Here is a 24,375-nt window from a genome sequence, read left to right on the forward strand (position 1 = left end):
AACCTATTAGATAGGAATGTAGATCACCATCCTAGATTCTAGATTTGTTCTGTGAAGTTTAGATTCAGTCAATGGGCCACCCTTGAGGAACTAGAAGACCTCATGTGGCCTCAAGGCCTCAGGTTTCCCACCCCTGATTCTAGATTCTAGAAGATACTTGTTGGACACTGAGAACATTTTTGAATAGCAGAATATTGATTAATATTCAAAATGACTCTAAAAGGATAAAATGTGCAAAGCGATGACATTTTAAAATTCATTCTTAAGGTTACATTTGAATATTTGTTGAGTAAAAAATGAAATACTATAACCTAAAATAAAACAATGAGAGTATGGGGTAATGGAAAGAGGACCAGCTTTGCAGAGAAGAAAACTTTGGTTCAGTCTTGGACACAGACTTATGTGATCCTAGGCAAATTATTAAACTTCACAGTTGCTCCAGACTGCTCTCTAGATCAGTGGAGGGAAATTTTCAAAATGGTGAGATAAGAGAGATGAAATCATAGGTCTAGACCTAAATAAATAAACAAATAAATAGCCGAATGAAAATTAGGGAGCAGATCTTGTGAAAGTCTGACAGAAGCTCCATAAAACTATAATACTTGATCCTTTTTTTTTTTTCAATCATTTAACATCTCTTTTATGGAAATGGAGGTGTAGAAGGTTCCTGGGATTCTATTTGGGGCAAAAACTTAGAATATTTGTAATGATTAGAAGAGGTTATTGAGTTTTCTCTGACAGAAATATGAGTAGATATACAAACATCTCATGATTTTGAGTTTCTAATACTCAGTCTTTCACATTTCAAAATGATAATACATTAATAACTCTAATATCATGCATAATGGAAAAGTATAATCTTTACTCATCCCATGCAGGCATGTTTGCTTGAAATATCTTGAGTCCTAACAGTTCTGGTTACTCCCATAGAAAAAATAGCTCTATTATTTCCTTCAATATTTCTGACTTAATACCATTTTGATGCTCTATAATTCAATCAGCTAAGATTTAAGAAAATAAATCCTATGGACAGACTACTTGAAATTCCATTTTAAAAAAAACAAAAACCTAGCTTAGCATAGTGGTAAATGCCTACACTCCCTGCAGCTGGGGAGGCTGAGGCTGGCAAATGGCTTGAACTTTGGAGTTCTCAGTTAGAATAGGAATAAAGCTAATGAGATGCACTTGCTAAATCTGGCACCAAGATTGCGAGCCCCTGGGAGTAAAGGACCACCAGACTGCCTACGGAGAAGAAAAGGGGAGCAGATCAAATCTTTCCTGATGATCAGTATTTAGAGCAAGGGAAGGGAAAGGGAAAAGTTCCCTTCTAAAACTATAGGTTCTAGGGGGCACAGTGGATAGAGCACCAGCCCTGGAATCAAGAGGACCTGAGCTTAAATCTGACCTCAGACATTTGACACTTAACTAGCTGTGTGACCCTGGGCAAGTCATTTAACCCCATTGCCTAGCCAAAAAAAAAAAAAACCAAACCTATAGGCTCTAAATGGGAGAGGGGGAGACCAGTAAGGAAAAACACAATAGCCAACACAACAAATGTGTTTGGTTTGTTTCGTCCTTTCAAGTGCAAAAAATAAGGCCATGCTTGATCATTTCTGTTCAACAGAATGCAATCACAGTAGCCTTACAGTGTTAGCTTTTTGTTTGCATACTGTTGACCTAAAAATGAAATGCCAGTTTTAGGACAAATAAACAGAAGTTTATAGAAGTTAGGTAACAGTATTGTGAATGTCCAATTCAATAGAATGTCCTGGTTGCCAAGATTTAGAAAAGTAGGTTATATAAAACATTCACATATAACTTTACCCACTATTTTAAATTTCTAGATACTTTTTACAAAATCTCTTTCAAAACAAATATATAGACTACAGAGAATATCCAATCAGGCTAAAAGGTTGACATTTTTTATAGTAAGGGTTCTCTAATTCTTCTTTCTTATTTTGTTACACTAAACACTAAATATCTTTTCCTTCTCAATCCCCAACTTTATTGACTATAACACTATATGGCATAAATGTTCCCCTTTAATAACAGACTATATAACTTCAAGATTTCCCAGAGGAATACATCAGTACCACTAAAGTGTAAAGTAAATATTTTATGATCAAATGCTCAAGGTTGTACAAATAGACCTAAGGATAGTTCTCATTTGAAGGCTTTAGACAGTTATTCATTCTATAGTTTTATTTATAAGAATAAATGAAGAGAAATCACTTTGGAGATAAGATCGAAAAAACAACAACAACCCGAGTTGACTAACTTTTGCCCTGACAAACTCAAAACTTAGCTTGTCACTCTTTGAAGAGTTGTGTGTTTGTGTGCCCATCTTCAAACTGGTACATGCCTAAATGAAGAGAAAAGCTGAATATAGGGTTTTTTAAGCATGAAAGCAATGCAAAAGCCCATCACTTGAGTTAAATAACACTTTAAATATTTTTAGTTCAATTGATTTTCAAGATATTAGAAAACAATAGTTTGAAAGCAGTCTCTTATTTTAGTAAGATCCTACAATCACTGGGGGAGGCAGAAGGAGCAAGAAGTGTTGAGATTATAGGATCATAGCTGTAAGGCTAGAAGAGACCTCAGAAGGAAAGGAAAGGAAAAGAAGGCCTGGGGACCTTCAGTGACTTTCCCAAAGTCACACAAGCACAGTCTCAGAGAAGGGATTTGAACATCCCAGAGCTAGCGTTCTTTCCATTGTACAATGCTGTTTCCTTGACGTGTTCCAAAATGTGACAATGTATGCTCAAAAAAAGTCAGAGTATGTTCAAAGGATGAGAAACAAGGCTAAAGAAGGTTTTTTTGTTGTTTTTTTTTTTTTGGCAATTGGGGTTAAGTGACTTGCCTAGGGTCACACAGCAAGCAAGTGTCAAGTGTTTGGTCTGAGGCTGGATTTGAACTCAGGTCTTCCTGACTTCAGGGGCAGGGCTCTATCTACTGAAAAGAAGGTTGATTATGAGTAGCATCACCTCACAAAACAAGAAACAGCAGTCAAGAGGAAACCAAGGCCTCCAAGAAGCTTGGCATGATGATACCCAACTAAGCCAGGTCATGCCAACAGCATTTAGAGATAAAACTGGAAGACAACAAACAGATATGAAATGTAATAGATTTGCCAGAACTGTTCTATGGCAATCTATTCTCAGGAGATTAAACAAATTTTTAAAAATTAACTATGAAATGAAATGTGATTGTTGCATACTATCCCTCTGAAAATAAATTGCATATATATTTATATATGTATGTATGTGCATGTATGTGTACATATACACATGTACAGATATGTGCACATGACAATATATGTGTATATACATTGTATATGAATAAGAATATAATTATTAGTGTGTACATGTTTACACATACATATTTACATGCATATATATCTAGACACATGTGCATGTGTACATATATAAAATATATACTGTCTAATCTAAGTTCCTCCAAATGGAGAGGCTTTAATTTATGTGTTTTGAAATCACCAGGAAAGTTGTAGGCAGACAAATTTTAAAAATAATTTAAAACAACCACACTAAGAACAAATGAATGGTAAAATACGCCAGTCAAGGGGGTAGGGGCAGGGAGACCTCTAGATTTATTTTCTCATTATTTACCACAATACTCACCTAACACTTCTAAGCATGATTCTACCATTATTAATTCAAGAACTAGGTCTTGCATAAGAATTACCATTGAAATGCAATATTTCTTATGGCGAACTGAAACAAATCTGGTCCAGGAGTCTAGGATGACACTGATAATACTTGTCTTTTTTTGTTTGTTTTCCCATTTCTCCAGTAGAACAAACAGGGACTCAACATGAGCCCAGGAAAGCAATAGGTAGAACTATTCCACATTACTATGTGCAACTGATATAAAAATTTTAGCACAAATGCCCCCAAGGAAAAAGTGCTCACGGCTATGGATAAATAGATAAATAATAGAAACCTTCATCAATTCCCTCCATCTTATTTAAATTTCAAAATACAATGGCCTGCTTTATACAGAAATGTGTGTGAATAGATAGAGAGGTATTTATATAGATACCTATCTACCCATAAATACATATCTATTATCTATATAAAATCCTTACCTTCTTTCAGAGCTTTATCCATGTTATGAGAAATCACTACCCTTCTGGACTGGATCGACTCATGTGAATTTCCAGATAAAGGACTCTGAAATATAAATAGGGTACATATTAATGGAGGAATAAATTACATCAAGAAAAACACCACCTGGTTTCAAATCCAAACAGAAGACTTGAAGAGACAGCACTATATGATGGGATCAGTGCTGAATCTGGAGATAGGAAGATCGAAATCTGAATCTTCTCTTTGGAAGCTAGGGGTCCAGAGACAAATCACCTTACAGAGTCTCCATTTGCTTGTCTATAAAATGATGACAATATTACCAGTAATGTCTGTCACAGAGTTGTTTTTATTCCAGGAAATGAGATCATGTATACAAAGCATTAGAAAGAGCCAAAATTAAGAATATCTTTTTCTGTGTCCCAAACAGTTAGGAGGTGGAGATAAGTGGCTCAGAGGATAGTCTAACCAGAAGTGTGATTGTTCTGGGAGAGGCGTTGGTCTATCCATTTCCTATGCAGGGACTAGGAGGAAGGGGAACCCATGAGAGGGGTATGACAGGGATGGTGAGGGGTGATCAAGGGGCAGTTGCACTATGTGGTGTTGAAGGTCAGCAGAAGTCCTCAACATCAGGCATGGAGGCAGTGGGGTGGGGAGAGGGAGGAAGGTAGGAAGAAGAGAGGAGAGAGGGTAGGAGGGAGGGAAGGAACAAGGGATGGAAGGAGAGAGAGAGAGACAGAGAGGGGGGGGGAGGGAGAGAGTACTATCAATGGAAGGGTGGCAAGGAGGTGCAATCAAGAAAGCTGTTGCTTGAACTTTGACTTTTTGTGATTCTGCCCTATTCTACCCCCATTCTACCTACAAGAAAATCAATTACCATCTTGTCCAACTCTTTGGTTTTATATAAATGAGGAAATTAAGACCCACTGAAGGAAAATGAATGAAAAGCTGTGTCTCCTAATGAAGGGAAGAGGAGGTGGTTTTGTTTTTGGGTTTTTTTGTTTGTTTTTAAGATCAGAGACCACTGAAATTGTATGTTCCTGGCAGCAGTCTACTCAATTCAATTCAAATCAATGAACATTTATTACACACATCCTTTCTGTCAGGCACTGAGCTAGGTTCTGAGAATACAAAGATGACACCTGTCCATCCTATGACTGGGATTTTCTGGCTGTCCCCGAGTCTTCCTTTCCTGGGTATTCATAGAATGATTCTCATCAGAAGTTCATGTAATATCACCCTAACCTTTAACTAATGAGGTTTATTTTAAGCAACAGAAAGAACTGATTTTTCTTTTTATCTCTAACAAGCAAAGGAAAGCACAAAGTACCAGGCAATGGAAGGAATTTGCAAGGGCCAATCAGACAAGAGGCAGCTAAAAAGAAATCTAGAGGCCCTAATGTTTTTATACTTTAAGATGCTCTGGGGAGGTGATTAATCTCTTGAGAGCCCACTTAAGGATGAAGGGAAATGCTGCTCTTTGACATACTTTGCAAAGCAGCTTGCTGGCAATAGGGACATACAATCACTAGAATAATGACAGCTGATGTTTACATACTGTCTGAGCATCTGCAAAGTGCTTTACATATATTATTTCATTAGATCTCCCAATGACCCAATGAGATAAGTACTTATTTCTTTTTTTCCAATCAACAAAAATCTGCCTTCTCTCCTTCCTACCCCAACCACAACCCCAATTGAGAATGAAAAAACAAAACCCTTATTATAAACATTGTAAGCAAAACAAAATTTCCACATTGGCCATGTCCAAAAAATATTTGAAGTCTTTCACCTGTCTAGCAGGAGGTGGGCAGAATGTTCCATCGTTATACCATATAAGAAAGTCAGAATTTTCAAAGATTTAGGCTAAATTTCACTTGGTAGCAGGTTGGGCCAACCTTAGACAAAAACTAAGAACCAAAACAAATAAAAGCAGTCAGTGGGTCACCTACCATCCCTTCTCTAGTAAGATCCTCCTCCTCTTCTAGCTTTCATGGTTTATATTTTTCCCCACTGATCTACTCCCAGGAGTGAGACAACAACAGAAAACCCTCCATGTAACAGACTGTGACTCTACCAAGGCAGCCTGATGTAGGCAGGGTCACTGACATTAGTACTGGCTGTGGTAGTTAAGGGCCAGAAGCAAGACGGAAGTTATACAAGGCCAAAGGATTATAGCATACAGAAGTAGGCAGTTAGGGACCAGAGAGATAAGGCATATCTAAAGTAAAGAAATATGGGTTGATAACAAAGGAGCATCAGAATCCAAAAGGCAAGACAAGAGAGCATGATCTGGCACACAATAGGCGCTTGATAAATGCCAGTTAACTGATTCGCTGATGGCAAGACAGGCGTGGAATTAAGGGCCAGACTTATGTTTTCCCTGATATAAGGAACTTCCAGATGAGGAAACACCACCCCCAACAATGCAGGTCAGCACTTTCTGCTATTTATAGTTTAGAGAGACACTCAGACAAGGGCATTTCGGCTTGCTCAAAGTTGTACCTCCACTTTTTGGATGACAACATCTGGATAGTCACCCACCCATTTCCAAAATCGATCTTCTGCACGAACTTCAGCTATGAACAGCTCCCCACTGCTTATAGCATTTCCTGCATTGAAAACAATTAAGTTTATATGGCAGCAGACTCTGGAAACTATTCTCCCCCAAAATCAATGGAGTATAGAGAAAGTCTCAGTTCCATCTGAACTTCCTATTCTTATGCTCATACCTAGGATTACTGGAACAAATCTGGAGTATGAGAATACAAGACAGTTCCTCCTGCCAGTTCCAGATTGCCATCTAGGAGAACCCAACTCAATACGGTACCATATTCAATCAATCAATAAGCATTTATTAAACTCCTATTCTGGGCCAAATGCTCTGTTAAGCTCCTAACAACACTGTGAGCACTACAGGTATTACTAACCTCATTTTACAGATGACAAAACTGAGCCTGTGAGAGATCAACTGATACCAAGACAAAGCAAAATATTCCCCAAACTCAAGGAATTTATATTTTAATGGGGAAGATAACATGTACGTATAAAGGCATATATAAGATTCCTGCAAAGTAAATACAAGGTAAACTTGGGCAGGAAGACACTAGCATTAGAGGAAGCAGGAAAGTGCTTAAAGTTCTTAAGTCTTGTCCCCACTCCCCACCAATATTGCACAGATAACTAAACATCAGTATGGGGTTTCCCCAATCACCGTGAAGGACTAATAATAAGAATCATAAGATTTAGGGCTAAAAAAGACCTTGGAAATTAGTGCAAGTCCATCATTTCACTCATTTTTAAAGTGACTTGCAAAAGATCACACAAGTAGTAAATAGAGGGAATTCAAGACCCAGGTCTCTGTATTCAGAGCAGCTCTCTGCCAAGATTAAAAAAAAAAAACAACCCTTTTCATCTACTACTCTCTGAATCACTCTCCAGTCATCCTTACTCCATATTACTGCCTCTGTGAAGCTGCTGTTCCACTGTCAATAAATGCCCTTTCTCAATGCAATCATCTTGCACTCTATCTTTGGGCATTCACAAGAAATTTGGATCTCTCCAGAAGATACAGCATCCCTGGTCATTCTCTTCAGTGAAGGTAGCTCACTTATCTACCTACCCCATTCCTTGGATATTCTGAGTCAGGAGGAGGAATCTTCCTACTTTCTGCTTCCCACTCTCACTTCTGTACCTTTCCTCTACTACCGTTGATCAGCAATTTATTTTCCTTACAGCCTCTCTGCATCTCCCTGTCCAGATATCTGTTGTAGTTGAATTCCACTCACTGGTCCTAGTTCTGAACCATACAGCAGTTCTATGCCACTCTTCAAGAATTTCAGGACCTGGTTCATGGTTTTTATTTTTAAAGTTTTTTTCAATCAAGTGCTTATTTTCTCTCCCTCCCTTCTCCCTGCCACTGAGGAAGAAAAAGAAAAAGAAAAAGAAAAAACAAAACCTCTGTAACAAATATGCACAGTCAAGCAAAAGAAATTACCATGTTGGTCATATACAAAAATGTGTCTCATTCTGCATATTTAGCCCATTGCCTCTGTGTCAGGAAGTGGGTAGCATCCTTTATTATCAATCCTCTGGAATCATGGTTGATTGTCGTATGAGTTAGAGTTCTTAGGTCTTTCAAAGTCTGTCATTTAAAAAATGTTACTGTATAAACTGTTCTACTTGTTCTACTCACTTCATTCTACATCAGTTCACATAAGTCTTCTCAGGATTCTCCAAAACATCCCCTTCATCCATTTCTTACAGCACAATAGTATCCTATTACATTAATATGGCATAATTTATTTGTTCTCTCCTCTATGATCCCCACCCTCATACTTGGGGACTTCAATAGTCACATGGATATTCTCTGAAACATCCTGGACTCCCAACTCACCAACCTCAACACCCATGACTGACATCTTCACTCTCCCACAGTCACAGAAATGATTGACTATTAAGTGGTAGTTAAAAAGACAACTTCACTCTACCACAGCCACCCAAAGGGCAATCATATCCTAGATCTTACCTTCAAGAATAACTGTGCTAACAACACAATCTTAAACCCTGAAATTCCCTTCTCCAACTGTAATTTCTTGTCTTCCCTTTCTATTTACCTCATTCCTCCAGAACTCATACTTCACCCTTACTGTTGCCATTAATTTCTCTATCTCTCCCTGTTTTCCCAATCCATCACCTCTCTAGGTCTTCTCTTTACAGTCTTGACCCAATAGTTGAAAGGTCAACTACATACCATCCTCCATCCTTGAATCCCTTGTCACCTTACCAACTGCTGCTCGCCATGCCCTGCAAGTCGTCCACCCTGGATCATCCCTTACATGCACCTTCTCTGCTTCTACTTCCATGCTGCTACTAGCCCCCGGACAGGCATACAACTGTGATGATTAGTTCTCCTATAACTTCATGTTCTCTAATCTGAAAAGGGTCCATAGAAATCCTTTTTTCCTCCCTTGACTGACTCACTCTTTCTCACCCCCTCAGTATCTTTTCCACAACTTTTCTTTCTCTCCTCAAGGACCCAATGTCCTTACCACAAAACCTCCACCCTTTCTTTTCTCAGTAGATATAATCTCTTAATTTTAAAAATAATTAAGGCCTTATCTCCTTAGCTCCCTTATCTGCCTTCCTCTCCACAAACTTCTTCTTTACCTTTCCCAGTTCTCCCTTCCTTTAATCTAATTTCTGAGGAAGATAGGAGTCTTTTCTTTGTCAAAGCTTGATCCCACTCCCTCTCTTCTCTTGGAGGTATTTGCCCCAATAATCATCCCTTCCCTCTCTCAGCTTCAACCTCCCCCTTTCTACTGGCACCTATACTGCCTACAAATTTATTCAGATCTCCACAACCCTTAAAAATTTTTTTTCAATTGACCTTGCCATCTTACGTTACACCCACTACCAAACTGCTAGAAAGAGTTGTCTGCTCTTGCAGTTCCTGCCTTCTTCACCCAGTTTGGTTTCTGATCCCATTACTTGACTAAAACTGCTTTCTCCAACCCTACCAAGGATTTCTTAACTGCCAAATTCTGTAGTCTTTCTGCAGTGATCATTGTCTTTGACTTGTCTATGGCTTTTGACACTCTTATTTCCCTTGGCTTTCTTCTGTTTCACTTTCCAGTTGTTTGACTGTTCTTTCTCAGTCTCCTTTTCTAGATCATCATACATAATTGACCTTCAGGTTTCTCTCTAAGTCTCTCTTTTCTTTTCTCTTTGCACTCTCTCTCTTCATTAATCTCATAAGCTCCTAGGGGTTCAATTATCACCTTTATGCAGATGACTCCTAAATCTACAAATCCATTCCAAATCTCTTTTCCAATATCTAGTCTCAAACTTTCAACTGTCAACTGGGTACCTCTACCTCAATGTTCTATCAGGAACTCAAACTCGACATATCCGAAGTGGAACTCATTATCTTTCTCCCTAAATCACTTCCCTCTTGTCTTATTTCTATTAAGGGCACTACCATCCTTCTAGTTCCCAGGTTCATAAACTCATAATCATCCTCCACTATTCACTCTTCCTCAACCTTCATATCCAATCAGTTGCTAAGTATAGTAGGTTCTTCCTCCACAAGACATTGTACGGGGATTTCATTCTCTTCTACACATTCAGACCTTCGTCACCTCTTGCCTGAATTATTGCAATAACTTCCTAATGGGTCTGTGTCTAGTATCTCTCCTCTTCAATCCATCCTCCATACAACCACCAAACTGAAATTCCTCAAGCGTAGGTGATTCCATGTCACTCTTCTGTTCAAGAAGGCCCTGTGTTCCCCAGGATAAAATACAAACTCCTCTGCTTGGTATTTAAAGCCCTCCCCAAACCCCTTCAACCTCTCTTTCCAGAATGATTCCACATTACTCCACACTCAGGTACTCAATGTTTTAGCCAACCTGGCCTGCATATTGTTCCCCATGTATGGCATTCTGTCTCCTATCTCTGTGCCTTTGCAAAGGCTGTATCTAAGAGCCATTTCTACTTTTCCAGACTCTCCCAGTGTTTCATGATCCCTTCCACATATCCCCTCCACTGAAATAATATGGACTCCCCCACTAGAATATAGCCTCCCTGAAAGTAGAGATTATTCCATTCATCATATGTGTATCCCCAGCATAGAACAGTGCCTGGCTCTTAGTAGATACTTAATAAATGCTTGAAGACTGATTAATTACTTTGTAAATATTTTATATCCAATTATCTGTGTACATGTTGTTTGCTTCCTGTAAATTCAAACTCCTTGAAGGCAGGAACTATTTTGGTTGTATCTCTGTATTACCAATGCTTAGATCAGTACCTGGCTCATAGCAGGCAACCTGTTATTCCTGAAGGAATTCAGACTTAATAAGTTCTTGCTGAATTGAACTTCTTTTTTTTCTATTGAGGAGAGGCACTACAATCCTACCAGTCTCTCAGACTCACACCTTCAGCCACACTCTGCTCTTCCCTTCTCTTCACCCTCCATATCCTATCACAAGGTCATAGATGTAGAGCTAAAAAGAACTTTCCAATTCCTTGATCTTACAGATTAGAAAACTAAGGCCCATAGAGTTGAAGTGATACCCCCCAAATCACACAGATAGTAAACGACATAAGTTGGGTTTGGAACCAGGTCCGTACCAGTACCATACCACTCCAGCTCTGCAGAGCCAAACATAGATAGGCTAACAGTGCCTGTGATCTGCTCAATTGGGAGAGAGAGGGGGTGGCCCAGTAGCCTAGGGGAGAGTCCAGAAAGGCGGGGGAAGAGTGGAGGCAGGCAGGGCATTGTTTCAGAGAACAGGCTCACTCCTGGGAGTTACCCCAAGCCTGCCTCATCCTGTGCCTGGTGAAGAAGATCTTTTGAAGGTAAATACAATACTTTCTGTTCATCCCTGTAAAATTCCATCTTGTTGCTTTCAGTCCCAAGTTCTAACCTGCTCAGATAATTTTGCATCTTGATTCTGTTATCAACATTTTGTTACAAAAAATGAAACTGTGAAGAAAAATTCTATAAAGGATTTGACAAATAAGCGAAATGGGAACTTATAGGAAGGGGAAAAGAGAATACCCCTTGCATCATGGCCTTCCAAACACAGAACAAAACCTAAAAGCATCCCCCTCCATCTCAGTATATATCACTTATCAAGAAAAAGCTTTGTGCTTATCAGCTTTCTGTTCAGCTCCTAAATAACATCAGCTTGGAATCTACTGCCATATCAAATTAAGATCTACTTTGCCTAATAGCTAGCTAAAGGCATCCTCTCTTGGGGAGGCAATATCCAAAGAAAATGCATGCGTAACACCTGAGTACTCTGGCACCATTAGCAACTGGGCAACCAGGAACTACCTGGAACCCAGCCACATACACATGTGGCACTCACTGTCCGTTGTGTTTAACTCTGACATTGCTGACTATGTTACTTCTCATGAGTACAGGCCAATCAATTTGAGGCAGGCTTGCCATCTCTTTCATGGTGTTTACATGAACTATCCAGATATCACAATTCATAAGCAAATTCATAAGCAAAAATCCTTCCCCTGATTTAAAAAAAAATAAAATAAAATAGGCCACAGAATATTTTTCTTTTAATGTATGCTACCCACGTGAGTCTATGTCACATGACTTCATCTTTCAAAATACTGTCAACATCTAAACATCTAAACATCTACTGGGGGCATATGACAAACAAAAGAAAGCAACTTAGTATAGTGCAAATAGCCTTGGATTTGGCGTCAAAAGATTTGAGTTCAAATCCTGGCTTTGCAAGTCAATTCAAAAAGTATTTATTAAGCTCCTATAATATGCAAGGTACTGTGCTAAGCACTGGGGATACAAAGAAAGGCAAAAATGGCCCCTGCCTTCAAGGAGCCTACAATCTACTTACTACCCATGTGATATTAGGCAAGTCATTTAGGCAAGACTCTAGGATTTGATTTCCTCATCTGTGAAATAAGAGGTTGGATTAGATGACCTAGGTCCCTTCTTACTCTGCTATCTCATGATTCTTAATATGTCTCTTTTTTTTCTTTTTTAACTAGGGTCCCTAGGAAATGAACTAAACAGCTTACCAATGAACAGTAAGAGAAGGACTTATTTAGAAACAAAGCCACAAACTAAAGAAACAATAATTTTGTTTTCTTTCTCTGGAAAATTAAAAAGTCACTAAAAAACTTAAAAATCTTGAAGTTACAAGGAACTTTAGAGATCATCTACTCTAATCTCCTACTGAATCATCAAACCTTGTCCTTGACAAGTCATTCAACCTCCACTTGAATACTTCTAGTCATAGGGATCATCCTAAATAATGGAAAGTCATCGTTATAATGAACCAAAACACTCCTCTCTACAGCTTCCAACCACAAGTCCTGGTTCTGAGACACACAGAATGACTTCCATGTGACCATTCTTCAGACATAGACATCTACCGTGTCCTGCTGTATTTTCTATTCTCCAAACTAAACATTTATTTCTTTCAATTAATCCTCACCTGACATAAAGAACATGAGTTATGATAACAGAAAAAAAACAAAATATTAATAATTTAACAACCAGGGTCAGCATGAAAGCTGTCACAAAGAACAACATTCTAAACAAACACTTTTTCCACATTGAGAGTGAGTCTTAAGAAATTACTATTTCCCACAGATAAGCATGACAGCTTTGAAAGTTATATGCTAAATTTATTATATACTTGAAAAGAAAAGCAAGCAATACGTAATAGAGTTTGTAGTTCTACTTTGTATAGGAAATACTTTTTGTGCTTATTAAGATCAGAATAAAAAGTAATAGAATTTTTTTTAATACTTGGTAACTGGAAAATAAAAATTTATTTTAAAAACATGTCGCTGCAGTCCAGTCCAAAAAAAAAAAAATGACCATGACTTCTACGTTTTTATAAAATGAAATGATCTGGGGAGTGGATAGGAATTTATTTCAATTCAAACCAACATACATTGATAAATCCCTTAAGCATTATTTAGTAAGGAGTGATGAACTTGGAGCCAGGAAGACCTAGGTTTCTGACCTGTCTCTGACCCATGCTAGCTATGCAACCATAGCTAAATCCCCTAATCTCCCAGTGCTCCAGATACCTCTCTAAAACTATAAATTGAAACCAAACTGTTCATCCACCCTGGTAGAAGGAATTTCTACTCTGGGAATTTTCAATATTGATGAAATCACAAGTCTGGACCAACTTCCCCCCAAAAAAAATTTAAGGCAGATATCTCTAGGGCCTAGAGATATAAAGAAAGAATGGCAAAATGATAAACCAACAAAGCAAAGGCATCAGTATGAAGGATGAATATGTTTATTCTGCCTTAAAAAGAGGTAGGCCTAGTTCTCCTGTATATGTTCCACTGTCTTGGTCCCTTTAATCCTTCTCTACAATGGAGACAGTTTCTACAACAGTGACTCCAAGCCCCACAACTAAATCAAGATTTGGAAAAGCCAGACTCCTGGTTTGTGTTTTTATAGTTTTAACTGTAAATGACCCAGCATAACTTTTGATTTAGTTTCAAGGATGAAAAGTATCCACAAGCTGAAAATTCTTCATGCAGAGAGACACACAACTGATAGGGTGCTATGTTGTTGGGTTTTTTTAGATCAGGAAATGAGAAAAGCTGCCCTTTGGAATTTAAAGCAACAATTTTTCTGAAGGAGTGAGTTATTTTCTTAGAATTTTAGTATGCAATTGCATTCAAGGAAGACTAATACCATATACTTTGAGGCTTAACTATAAGTTATTTTGAAAGAGATTATTGGTGTTTGGACATTACACCCTGGCACATCCAGAAGTTGTGTGTTTTAAGTAAGGCCTCTTATCTGAATATTTATAGCCAGAAGGGGTTAGCCCAAATACTCCAAATTCCCACAACTCACCTCCCTTCCTAAGTTGTAAATGGTGGGCACAGTGGCTTCACGTCAGCATCTAGAACAAACTCCCTATTTAGAGTCAAAGGATTCGGGTTCAAATTCTGGTTCTGTTATTTGCTATCTGTGTGATGTTGGGAAACTTCTTTAGCCTCTGAATTGAGTTTCCCAACATCACACAGATAGCAAATAACAGAACCAGAATTTGAAACCCGAATCCTTTGACTCTTTATATGGAATTTATTCTTCTAGATGCAGACATGAAACCACTGGGCTCACTGTTTACAACTTCCAAGGCATGAAAGAAATCCAAGAAATCAGCAAGAAATCAAACTGTAATAGCAAAAATTCACCTCCCTGAATTATGTCAATCAACTTTTCAGTGCAAGACAGTCTACCACCAAATGGCTTTGTGGAAATGTACAGAAGTGTTTAGGAGGAGTCCATGAGGTGGTAGAGATAAAATGGAAATATTAGACATTAAAAGATAAGTGGGTTGGGCCTTTCCTATCCTTTCCTATCTTACCTTAACTTCTTATTTATTATTTATTATCTTAACTTATTCTTATCTTAACACTCAAGCAGAAATAAACCAGACCATTCTGCAAGAAATACAAATAACTGCCTCAAAATAATACACTTAAGAGAGGGACTATGGGAAGTTAGTAATACTAATACCCTGTTGATGGGGTTATATAAAATACCAAACCATCTGGAAAACTATGTGGAATTATTCTAGAAAAATTACTAAACTGCTTATACACTTTGACCCTGTGATCCTACTACTAGGCATATACCTCGAGGAGGTCAAAGGCAAAAAGGCTCATATATACCAAAGTACTGATATCAGCACTTCTTGCAATAGCAAAGAACTGGAGTCCAAGTTGGCATTTATCAGTTTAGGAATGGCTGTACAAACTGTGATTTGATTTATTAATACAATGGAGTATTATTAAATTATAAGAAATTATAAATACAAGCAATCCCAAGAAACACGGGAAGACTTGTATGAACTGATTTATAGTGAAGAAATCAGAACCAGGAGAACAATTCAGAGACTACAATAACGTGAATGAAAACAACTCTAAAAAAAAAACCATATATTAAATGTAATGATCATTATTGACCCTAGGGGATATATTATTAAACATAGATACTCTCTTCTTGATAGAGAATAAAGGGATTACAGATGCTAAATATTGAATATGCATATAGGCATAATTATTATATTAGTTGGTTTTACTTGACTGTTTTTTTCATTACAAGAGATGGTAGAGGGGTAAGGTAGAATATTATATAATATATGGGAAAATAACTATGATATAAAAACTGATACTGATAAAACTTTTTAAATATGTCAATCTATTTAAACGTCTATATCCATGGAAAGAGATGAGTAGTAGGTGAGATCTTCAGTATGTCACCTAATTTATTAATCTGCTTATAAATACTTGTGCTACGTTAGGAATAACACCCAATAGTCCAACAGTAGCTATAGCAAGAAAGAATCATTATCAAATTCTGCAGTTAGGGAAACCATGGCAAACAATCATGTGTTATAGATCACATGGTATAGACCCCATGCTAGATGTCATTGTGTGAAATTCATGATATGCTGGGTCTCTTCTAAAAGGTAAGAGGTCATTCCAATGCACAATGTTTGCTCCTGGACACAGGCAGTTTTAATGAAAACAAATAGAACTAAAACTAGGGAGAGTGACCCATGCTTTATCTCAAGGCACCAAATTAAGTGTGAATAGTACTTGACAGTCCTTCAGCCCTGAAGGAGCTGACATTCTAATAATGGAAGAAAACATATAAAGGTTCACACATGGTAGCTTGGCTTGAGGAGTCCAGAAAGTGCTGTGGAGGCATGGAACTAAGCAAGAGAAGACTAAAACTGGCCTATCAAAGCCCAGGGTAGTTGGGAGCAGGGGGAGCCCAATTTTCTGGTGGGGAGGGAATGGAGGTGATTACCCACATGGAGACAGCATGACTGGAGATGTCTGGAAAGGGAGACAGCACGACTAGAGATGTGTGGGAAGTACTTAATGTCAAGCTTTTATAATCAAATTAGCAACAGCAAACTAATGAATTCAGTTGTTCTTCCACGTGATAGAAAATATTCCCCTATGATGATGCTATAAATCACTTTCTAAATTTGAAAACAGTTATAACTTTCTATAAGAATGGTGTTTATTGTATTATAGGGAATTTCTTATGGGGCCTTTCAGGCTTCCAAAATTTACTACCACAAAAAGATTAGGAAATATAGTGTAGTGGAAAGAGCATTGATTTTGAAGTAAAGAGTTGTTTTCAAGTCTCAGTTCTCTCTCTGGACCTCAGTTTCTTCATTTGCAAAATGAGTGACTTACATGTGATAAATGCCAAGGTTCTTTCTTGCTCTAAATCTGTGTTTTTTTCAGGTGAACAATAATACAATGTCCCAAAGGTTTAAAAATTTAAGGTTCTTTTATCCTTTTGATCTAAAAAATAAAGAAATACTTGAATTCAGTTTGAAAATTTTCAACTCTAGAGACTATTGTTAGGAGAAGCACTCCAATTTCCCAAGCGTAATTTCTAATGTGACTAGATTTCAAATCATATGGGGATTTGGACACTAAAATCCTAACACTGCATTTGAAAGCATATATTTTATACAAACAGCAAGGGCAGTACAAAGTAGCAAAGGGAAGGAGGGATAGGGGGAAAAGGGCACAGGAGAAGTAACTAGAAAACATATCATTAGCTTAATGCATTGTATTTATCCTTGAAAAGGTCTGTCTTCAGCCAGCTTTTGACATAACAACCGACATTTCTAAAAGGCTTCAAAATACTTTTCTTAAAGCTACTCTAGGAGGTGGGTACTTACTTTAAGTACAACTATCTCTACTTTGAAAATGAAGGAAGTGAAAAACAGAGAGGTCAGATGTCCTGCCTAGGGTCACACAGCTAGTAAACATTAAACTTGAGTCTTTTGCCTCATTTCTATACAAGCCAAGTCTTAATTTTCACTATACACACTACCTCTCAATTTACCATTTATCCCCTATTATAATTTTGTAGGTGTTGTCCTGCTTTTCCAGAGACAATTTCTTTACCTACAAGTTTCCCTATACTGATGGTTCTCAAAGTATGGTCCACAGAATCCTGGGAGTCCCTGAAGTCACAAACTATTTTCATAAAAATATTAAAACATTATTAAAATACTCTTCCCTTTTCCAACTACATATCTGTGTGAGGCTAGATTTTCTTCATATACTTCAAACAAAACAACATTATCACAGCATAATGAATCCTGAAGCAGTATATTAGAATCCAGCTGTTTTCTGTTGAGTCAGACAATAAAGAGATTTGCAAAAAGATATAAAACAATGTCAGTAATCTATTTTTTATTTAAATTTTTTTCATAAAAATTTTATTTATGTTCATATGTTATGGTTTATTATTGTTTCTTTTAAATAAATTAATAAATAAAAACTTAAATTTATCAGATTTTATTTCTAATATGGTAAATATCAATAGATACAACTCACATAAATAAAAGCTTTTTGAGAGATTAAAAAAAAAGGAGGACTTATATATACAAAAATATTTATAGCAGCTCTTTTAGTGGTGGCAAAGAATTGGAAATTGAGGGGATGTCCATCAACTGGGGAATGACTGAATAAGTTGTGGTATACGATTGTGATGGAATACTATTGTCCTATAAGAAATGACAAGCAGGATGCTCTCGAAAAACCTGGAAAGACTTAAATGAAGTGATGCACAGTGAAATGAGCAGAACCAGGAAAACATTGTATACAATTACACCAATACAATGATCTACTGAGAATAACTTAGCTATTCTCAGCAATACAATGACCCAAGACATTTCTGAAGGACTAATGATGAAAGGTGCTGGTCATCTCCAGAGAAAGAAATGGTGGGGCCTGAATACAGATTGAAGACTCTTTTTCTTTATTTTCTTTATTTTTATTGAGGTTTTTTTTTTTTTGGTCTGTGTTTTCTTTCACAACATGACTTACATGGAAATGGGTTTTGCATGACTATACACGTATAACCTATGTCAAATTGCTTACCTTCTCAATGAGGGGGGCAGGGAGAGAATTAGAAACTCAAAATTTGAAAGAAAAAAAGAAGAATGTTAAAATTGTTTTTACATGTAATTGGGAAAAAGAAAATAAAAGTTCTTTGAGGTCCTCAATAATTGTTAAGAACATAAAAGGGTCCTGAGACCAAAAAGGTTGAGAACTGCTGGTATAGTCCACAGAAATGACAGTTCCAATCCAAATATCTTATGTATAACTGAGTTATACCTAGTTATGAAATCTCATTTCATAACAGAGTTCTCACTGGACTCCTCTGGACCTAAGAAGCCAAAATGGCTCTGTTCCTGCTTTAGACATTCAGGAGAACTCACAAGGTATTCGAAGTCACTAATAATAAAAGAAATGCAAATCAACACCTCTAAGATTTCACCTCCTATCTAACTAATTGGCAAAGATGACAAAAGATGGGAATAGTTAATGCTGGAGGGGTTGTGGATAACCAAACACCCTAATGAACTCTTATTGGTGGAGCTGTGAAATGGTCCAACCATTCTGGAAAGTAATTTGGAACTATCTGAAAATGCATACCCTCTGACTCTAAGAATATCTTCCTCCCTTAATTAGGCCAATGATAAAAACTAAGGTTGCCTATACACCAAAATTTATAGCAGCATTATTTGTAATAGCAAAGAACTGGAAACAAAGTAGATGCCCATTGATTGGGGAAGGGCTAAACCAGTTGTGGTATGAAGGTAATAGAATATTATTCTGCTATAAAAACTGATGAATATAATGAACACAGAAGAAGAACATCTGGAAGGAGAAGATAGGTGAAGCAAGAAAAAAGAGGTCAGTACAGTATTTTGTTCGTTTGTTTGAAAAACCAACTCATTATCTAGAGGAGCCACCCAAAAAGGTGTTATGAAATGAGACTATATAGTTATGCCTAGAGTATTGAGATTGGACCTGTCATTTCTATGGACGACATCTGCAGTACTTAACCTTTTTTGGTCTCAAGACCCCTTTACATTCTTAAAAATTATTGAGGATCTCAAAGAACTTTTGCTTTATTTTATTTTAATATTTTATTTTTTCCCAATTACATGTAAAAGTCCCTTTCTTAGCAGGACCTTAGACAAAGAAAAGAATCCTTGTTTGTATACTTTTAGTGTCCCACAAATCCTTATCGGTTTTCCTCATTAAATTTCTGTTCACACTGATTGCCAACAGAGAAATAATTGAGAACACATTACCTGCTTAGGAAAATATTTGAAATGTTGATTAACTTGGCAGATTTTGGAATTGTTTTTGTGGTTACTTTGAAGCCAAGGTACAGGCAAGTCCTTTTCCCAATAATGCATGTCCTTGAAATGTCTGGACAGATAAAACAGATTCACTCCCATCAATTTTAAGTGGCAGAAGGTCACAAATGTACTAAACAAAGATACTCAAAGAGATATTTGCCTGTATATCCTCTCTAGCTAGTGAGCAAATGCCATTTTAATGGCCTAGGGCTAAATAACAAAGGCTTAGCAGTAGAAAATGGCAGGGTTGGAAGGTTGGGTGCTGAGGGGGTGAAAATTGAGTGAGTGGCAGGGAAGTAGAGGCATTCAGGGAAGATGACTCTTTCAAGAAATTGAATAGCAAAGGAAAAGAGAGGAGAAGATGATAAATTGAAGGAGTAACAGGGTCAAAGGAAGGTCTATGTTGTTTTATTTTATTTGGCATTTTTGAGCATGTATATGTAGGCAGAAGGAAAGGATCCAGTGGAAAGAAAAGGAGTTATTAATGAAGCAAAATCCTAGAGATGAAAAGGGTTGGAATCAAGCAAGAGAGGTGGAGTAATGAGCTCTGTCAGTAAAGAATGCCATCTTCCATCCTCTGAGATCAGAGGAAGGAGGAGATTATAAAGACATTCTGAGATTGTAGGGAGAGAAATAAGGGCATTCCAAAGGAATGTCTTGAAAGAGGTCATAAAAGATGTCCTCCTTAAGACAGGAGACCAGGTTCTCTCTGAGAGGCATCTAAGTGGCACAGTGGATAGAGAGCTGGAGCTAGAGTCAGGAAGATCTGAGTTCAAATCCTGCCTCAGAAACTTATTGGCTAAGTGACCCTCAGCATGCCTTGATGACCCATCTGTAAAATGGTGATAATAACAGCACCTTCCTCCCAGGGTTGTTGTGAGGATCAAATAAGATAATATCTGTAAAGCATTTGGCAAAGTTTAAAGCACTATGTAAATGCTAGCTAATCTTCCAAAAGAGGGATTGTTGGGAACAGGAGTAAAGAAAGGAGGAAGAGATAGAGGATGACAAGATGTGTGTTAACAATAGAGGAAGGATTCTAAAGGGCAGCAGCAGAATACCCAACTAGAGGAAGATAAAGACCAGGTCTGGTTAGCACTAAGATGGATGGGAAGGAGGGCACAGAGAGAAAATACTAAGGATGAAAATTAAGTACAAAAGCAAATTCAAAGAAAGGATAAGACTGATCCTTGGGGTACCTGGAGCTATAGAATGAACAGAGGACAGAGGGAAAAGGTAAAACTATTCAAATTTCTATTTTTCTCCTCATCTCCAACAATAGGAAAGATCTTCAGACTGAGAAAGATAAAATCAGTTCACAAGAATTTGAAACCCAACCCAAATGGCTGCTAATTCGGACAACATACCTTCAAAGTGCAATGCTATGGTTTTAATGTTTAAATCCTCAGCTGACTTGAGAGTATACAACTGCCTTCAATAATTTCAAGGCATACCAGTTTCATACCAGGACACAGAATGACCTTTGGAATATGATTATTAAATCACTATTTCTGAAAAGGAAAAATTGTGAAAAATTGGGAGAGAGGCAATAAAATTGGAAATGGATAAATGTTCAAATTTTCAAATGTTAAAAAGAGATACAGTATTTAAACCATAAGGATGGACTTGAATTCTTGGCAAAATTCCAGAGCCTATAAATGGAGAACCTTGTTCCAAGGTTCTACTTTGTGATTAGTATTCACAAGTCTAAGCTACAAGGATTTGGATAAGAGCTAAACTGCAGCTTAGAGAGGAGCTGGGGGAAAGGGGGGAGGGCCTAGGAGACCCAGGCAACTTCCCACATACTTGACTGCATAGTAGCTATGATGGGAAGAACCATGACATGGCTTTGCTTGTCTTTGAAATTAAAGGAGAGAAGCAAGCAGAAAGTGAAAAAAAAGAAGAGTAAACAAAGTGACAATAACAACTAAAAATAATAATAGCTCAGATTCTTCCACTCAGGTTATGTGAGCTACTTGACAAAAAAGTTTATGACACTAACACAAAAGAGAAAATGAACTTCAAGGATAAAGCTATGCTCATAGAACAAAATTTTCTTTTTTCTTTTTTGGAGGCAATCAGGGTTAAGTGACCTGTCCAAGGTCACATATCTAGCAACTGTGTGAGGTTGGATTTGAACTCAGATCTTTCTGACTCCAGGGTTAGTGATCTATCCACTGTGCCACCTACCTGCTTATAAAATATTTTCTTTTAAAGATAATTCAGCAGAGAGAGAAAGTATGATGAAGGGATAACATTCTGGATCTCGAACCAGAGAGCCAGGATTTAAAACACAGTTCTGAGATTTACAAATCTGTGTGTCCATGTCACAGATGACAGTAAGTGACTGAACCTCTCCGAACCTCTGCTTCCTTACCAGAAAAGTGAGGAGGGGTGTGGAGAGACAAATGTTAAAATCTCTTCTTCCAGCTCTAAATCCACAATCCTGAGAACCTTTATTTATAGTGATTTATTTCCTTAGACAAATTGAAGGCATATGATCAGAGAACTGATGGGAAGGGAACATGAGTATATTATCCCCACATTCCCTCCACGCCAGGCAAATTGGTATTTATCTTATTTTTAAAAAGACATTTAGGAAGAGATTTTATAACTTTAATTCCTCTTGATTGTAACTTAAATATGTTTCCTTTTGTGTCATAAGTGTAAATAAAAAAAAACTTCCTTTCTAATCTTCTCCATTTTCTTGTAATTGTATCAGTACTGCGTCTATGTATAGTCAAGGTGTCCCAAAAGTCTTGATACAGTTTTAAGCTAGGGCTAGGTCCTCATCAGTGCAGAAAAAGGAATCCCCAACCCCCACTTTGTCCTGCACATTTCTCTTGGGCTGGAACCAATAACCCTATTTTACATAATTATGACTTTAAATAGTGTGAATTTGAATACATAGAGCAACTTCAGAGGGATTGATTATTTGCACTCATCAGAACCTGGTTACACTAAAGCTTAATTAAGCATTGCACTGAGACTTTGGAGACACCTTGTACTTCACACTTCAGAGTACTCAGCATGCTATCAATATGATTACTGCTTCCATTGATCTAAATTTGAATCCACCTCTGCCTTCTCATCCTATATGATTCTTGGAAGGCCATGCAATGAAGACGAAACAGTCCTATATGTAGTCAGAACACTTAGGTTCAAATACCGACTCTGCTACCTGTTTGACCTTGGGCAAGTTATTTAACCTCTTTGGGCCTCAGTTTCCTTAACTGTAAAGGAGTTGGTTTAGATGCCCCAAAGGCCCCTTTCAGTTCTAAGTCAATGATGCTCTCCATACATCCTTCATAGAGGATCTACCCAACAGGTCTTTTAACATATCATTGGTACCAGCAAAGAACTTTGGTAGGCCATCTGTCATCCCTTTTTCATGCTGTATTACCTGGCTATCATACATTTCTTGGATATCTTTTACACTTGTTATATGAAAATCTTTGATGGTAATACACTGCAGTCTACAATTCTTTTAATAAATTAAAAGAAAGGATTAAAAAAAAAACCCTTGAATGACCATTAATCCCAGTGATATAGATATAAACATAGATCCCAGTTACTTATAGACCATTCTTCTAGGAGAGATGGCAACATCTTTCCTCAACAAATCTATATCTTGGCTAGTTGTTACCTACCAGTTCAAATGGAAAGGTGTTAAGGTGTTTCTCTCTCTCTCTCTCCCCTGTCTCCTTCTCTTTTCCCTCCCATACTCCCCCAATGATACTTCCATAGTATCTACCAGTTTCTTAGACAAAGTTAGGACCATCTCTGCACAAGATGGCCAAAATATCCAAACACTCACATGTAGTAAGTAGCAGAGTCAAGATTCAAACCCTAGTCTTCTGGAATCCAAACCCAGGGTTATTTCCCACTAGTCCACACTGTACATCACTCCACTGTGCTACATATATGGAATTATGAAGATTCTTCCTTGAATGAAGAGTGTATGTCCACTTTACCAATGATCAGAATCCACTAACTTCTCCAAGAAGAAAAAGCATGATTCCAGAAGTATGGGCAAAAACAATGGATGATTTGTTGGGAGGAAAAGCAGAACCATGCACATAATCATTTTATGCTCACGTTATTTTCCCTTTCCTTTCTGCCCTCCTATGAATGTGATGGGGAAAGAAGGGCAGGCAATGTTGAGAGTCAAAAGGTTCAACAATCATCCAGGATTTTGGTGAATTGCTTAAATATAACATAATTACATTTTATTTGTGGTTTTTTCCCAAATGAAAGAAAACATATTGTATTAATTTTTAAATCATAAGGCTTTCTCTGTAGAATTTCTATTCCATGGTGTTATTAACAAATCTTGGACTTCTTTAAAAGATGACAGGTTTCTCCTAAATCAAGGAGTCATACAATTTTAAATACAGTGCTAAAGTTTTTCAGGGTGTGTATATTCTGTGAGTTCTCTGCTCTATGCAGCCACATGTTCCTATCACTCTTGTAGGGTGTCATATGTTGAAGAAAATACACTTTACTAAAGAAAACAACCATAATAAAGTTGTTGTTTTTTTAAC

General features: G+C 37.4%; 1 protein-coding gene across 1 annotated transcript in view; it reads right to left on the reverse strand.

Annotated features, from left to right (window-relative positions):
* The window catches only part of SNX25 (sorting nexin 25), a 235,498-nt gene that overhangs the window by 193,456 nt on the left and 17,667 nt on the right, over positions 1 to 24,375 (reverse strand). Inside the window, exon 2 of the mRNA XM_027837342.1 lies at positions 4,109 to 4,193. Coding sequence (XP_027693143.1) covers positions 4,109 to 4,130 — 22 coding nt within the window. The 5' untranslated portion in view covers positions 4,131 to 4,193. The remainder of the gene's footprint in view (positions 1 to 4,108; positions 4,194 to 24,375) is intronic.

The sequence above is a fragment of the Vombatus ursinus genome, unplaced genomic scaffold (genome assembly GCF_900497805.2).
Source record: "Vombatus ursinus unplaced genomic scaffold, bare-nosed wombat genome assembly UNPS02014821.1, whole genome shotgun sequence".
Lineage (NCBI taxonomy): Eukaryota > Metazoa > Chordata > Mammalia > Diprotodontia > Vombatidae > Vombatus > Vombatus ursinus.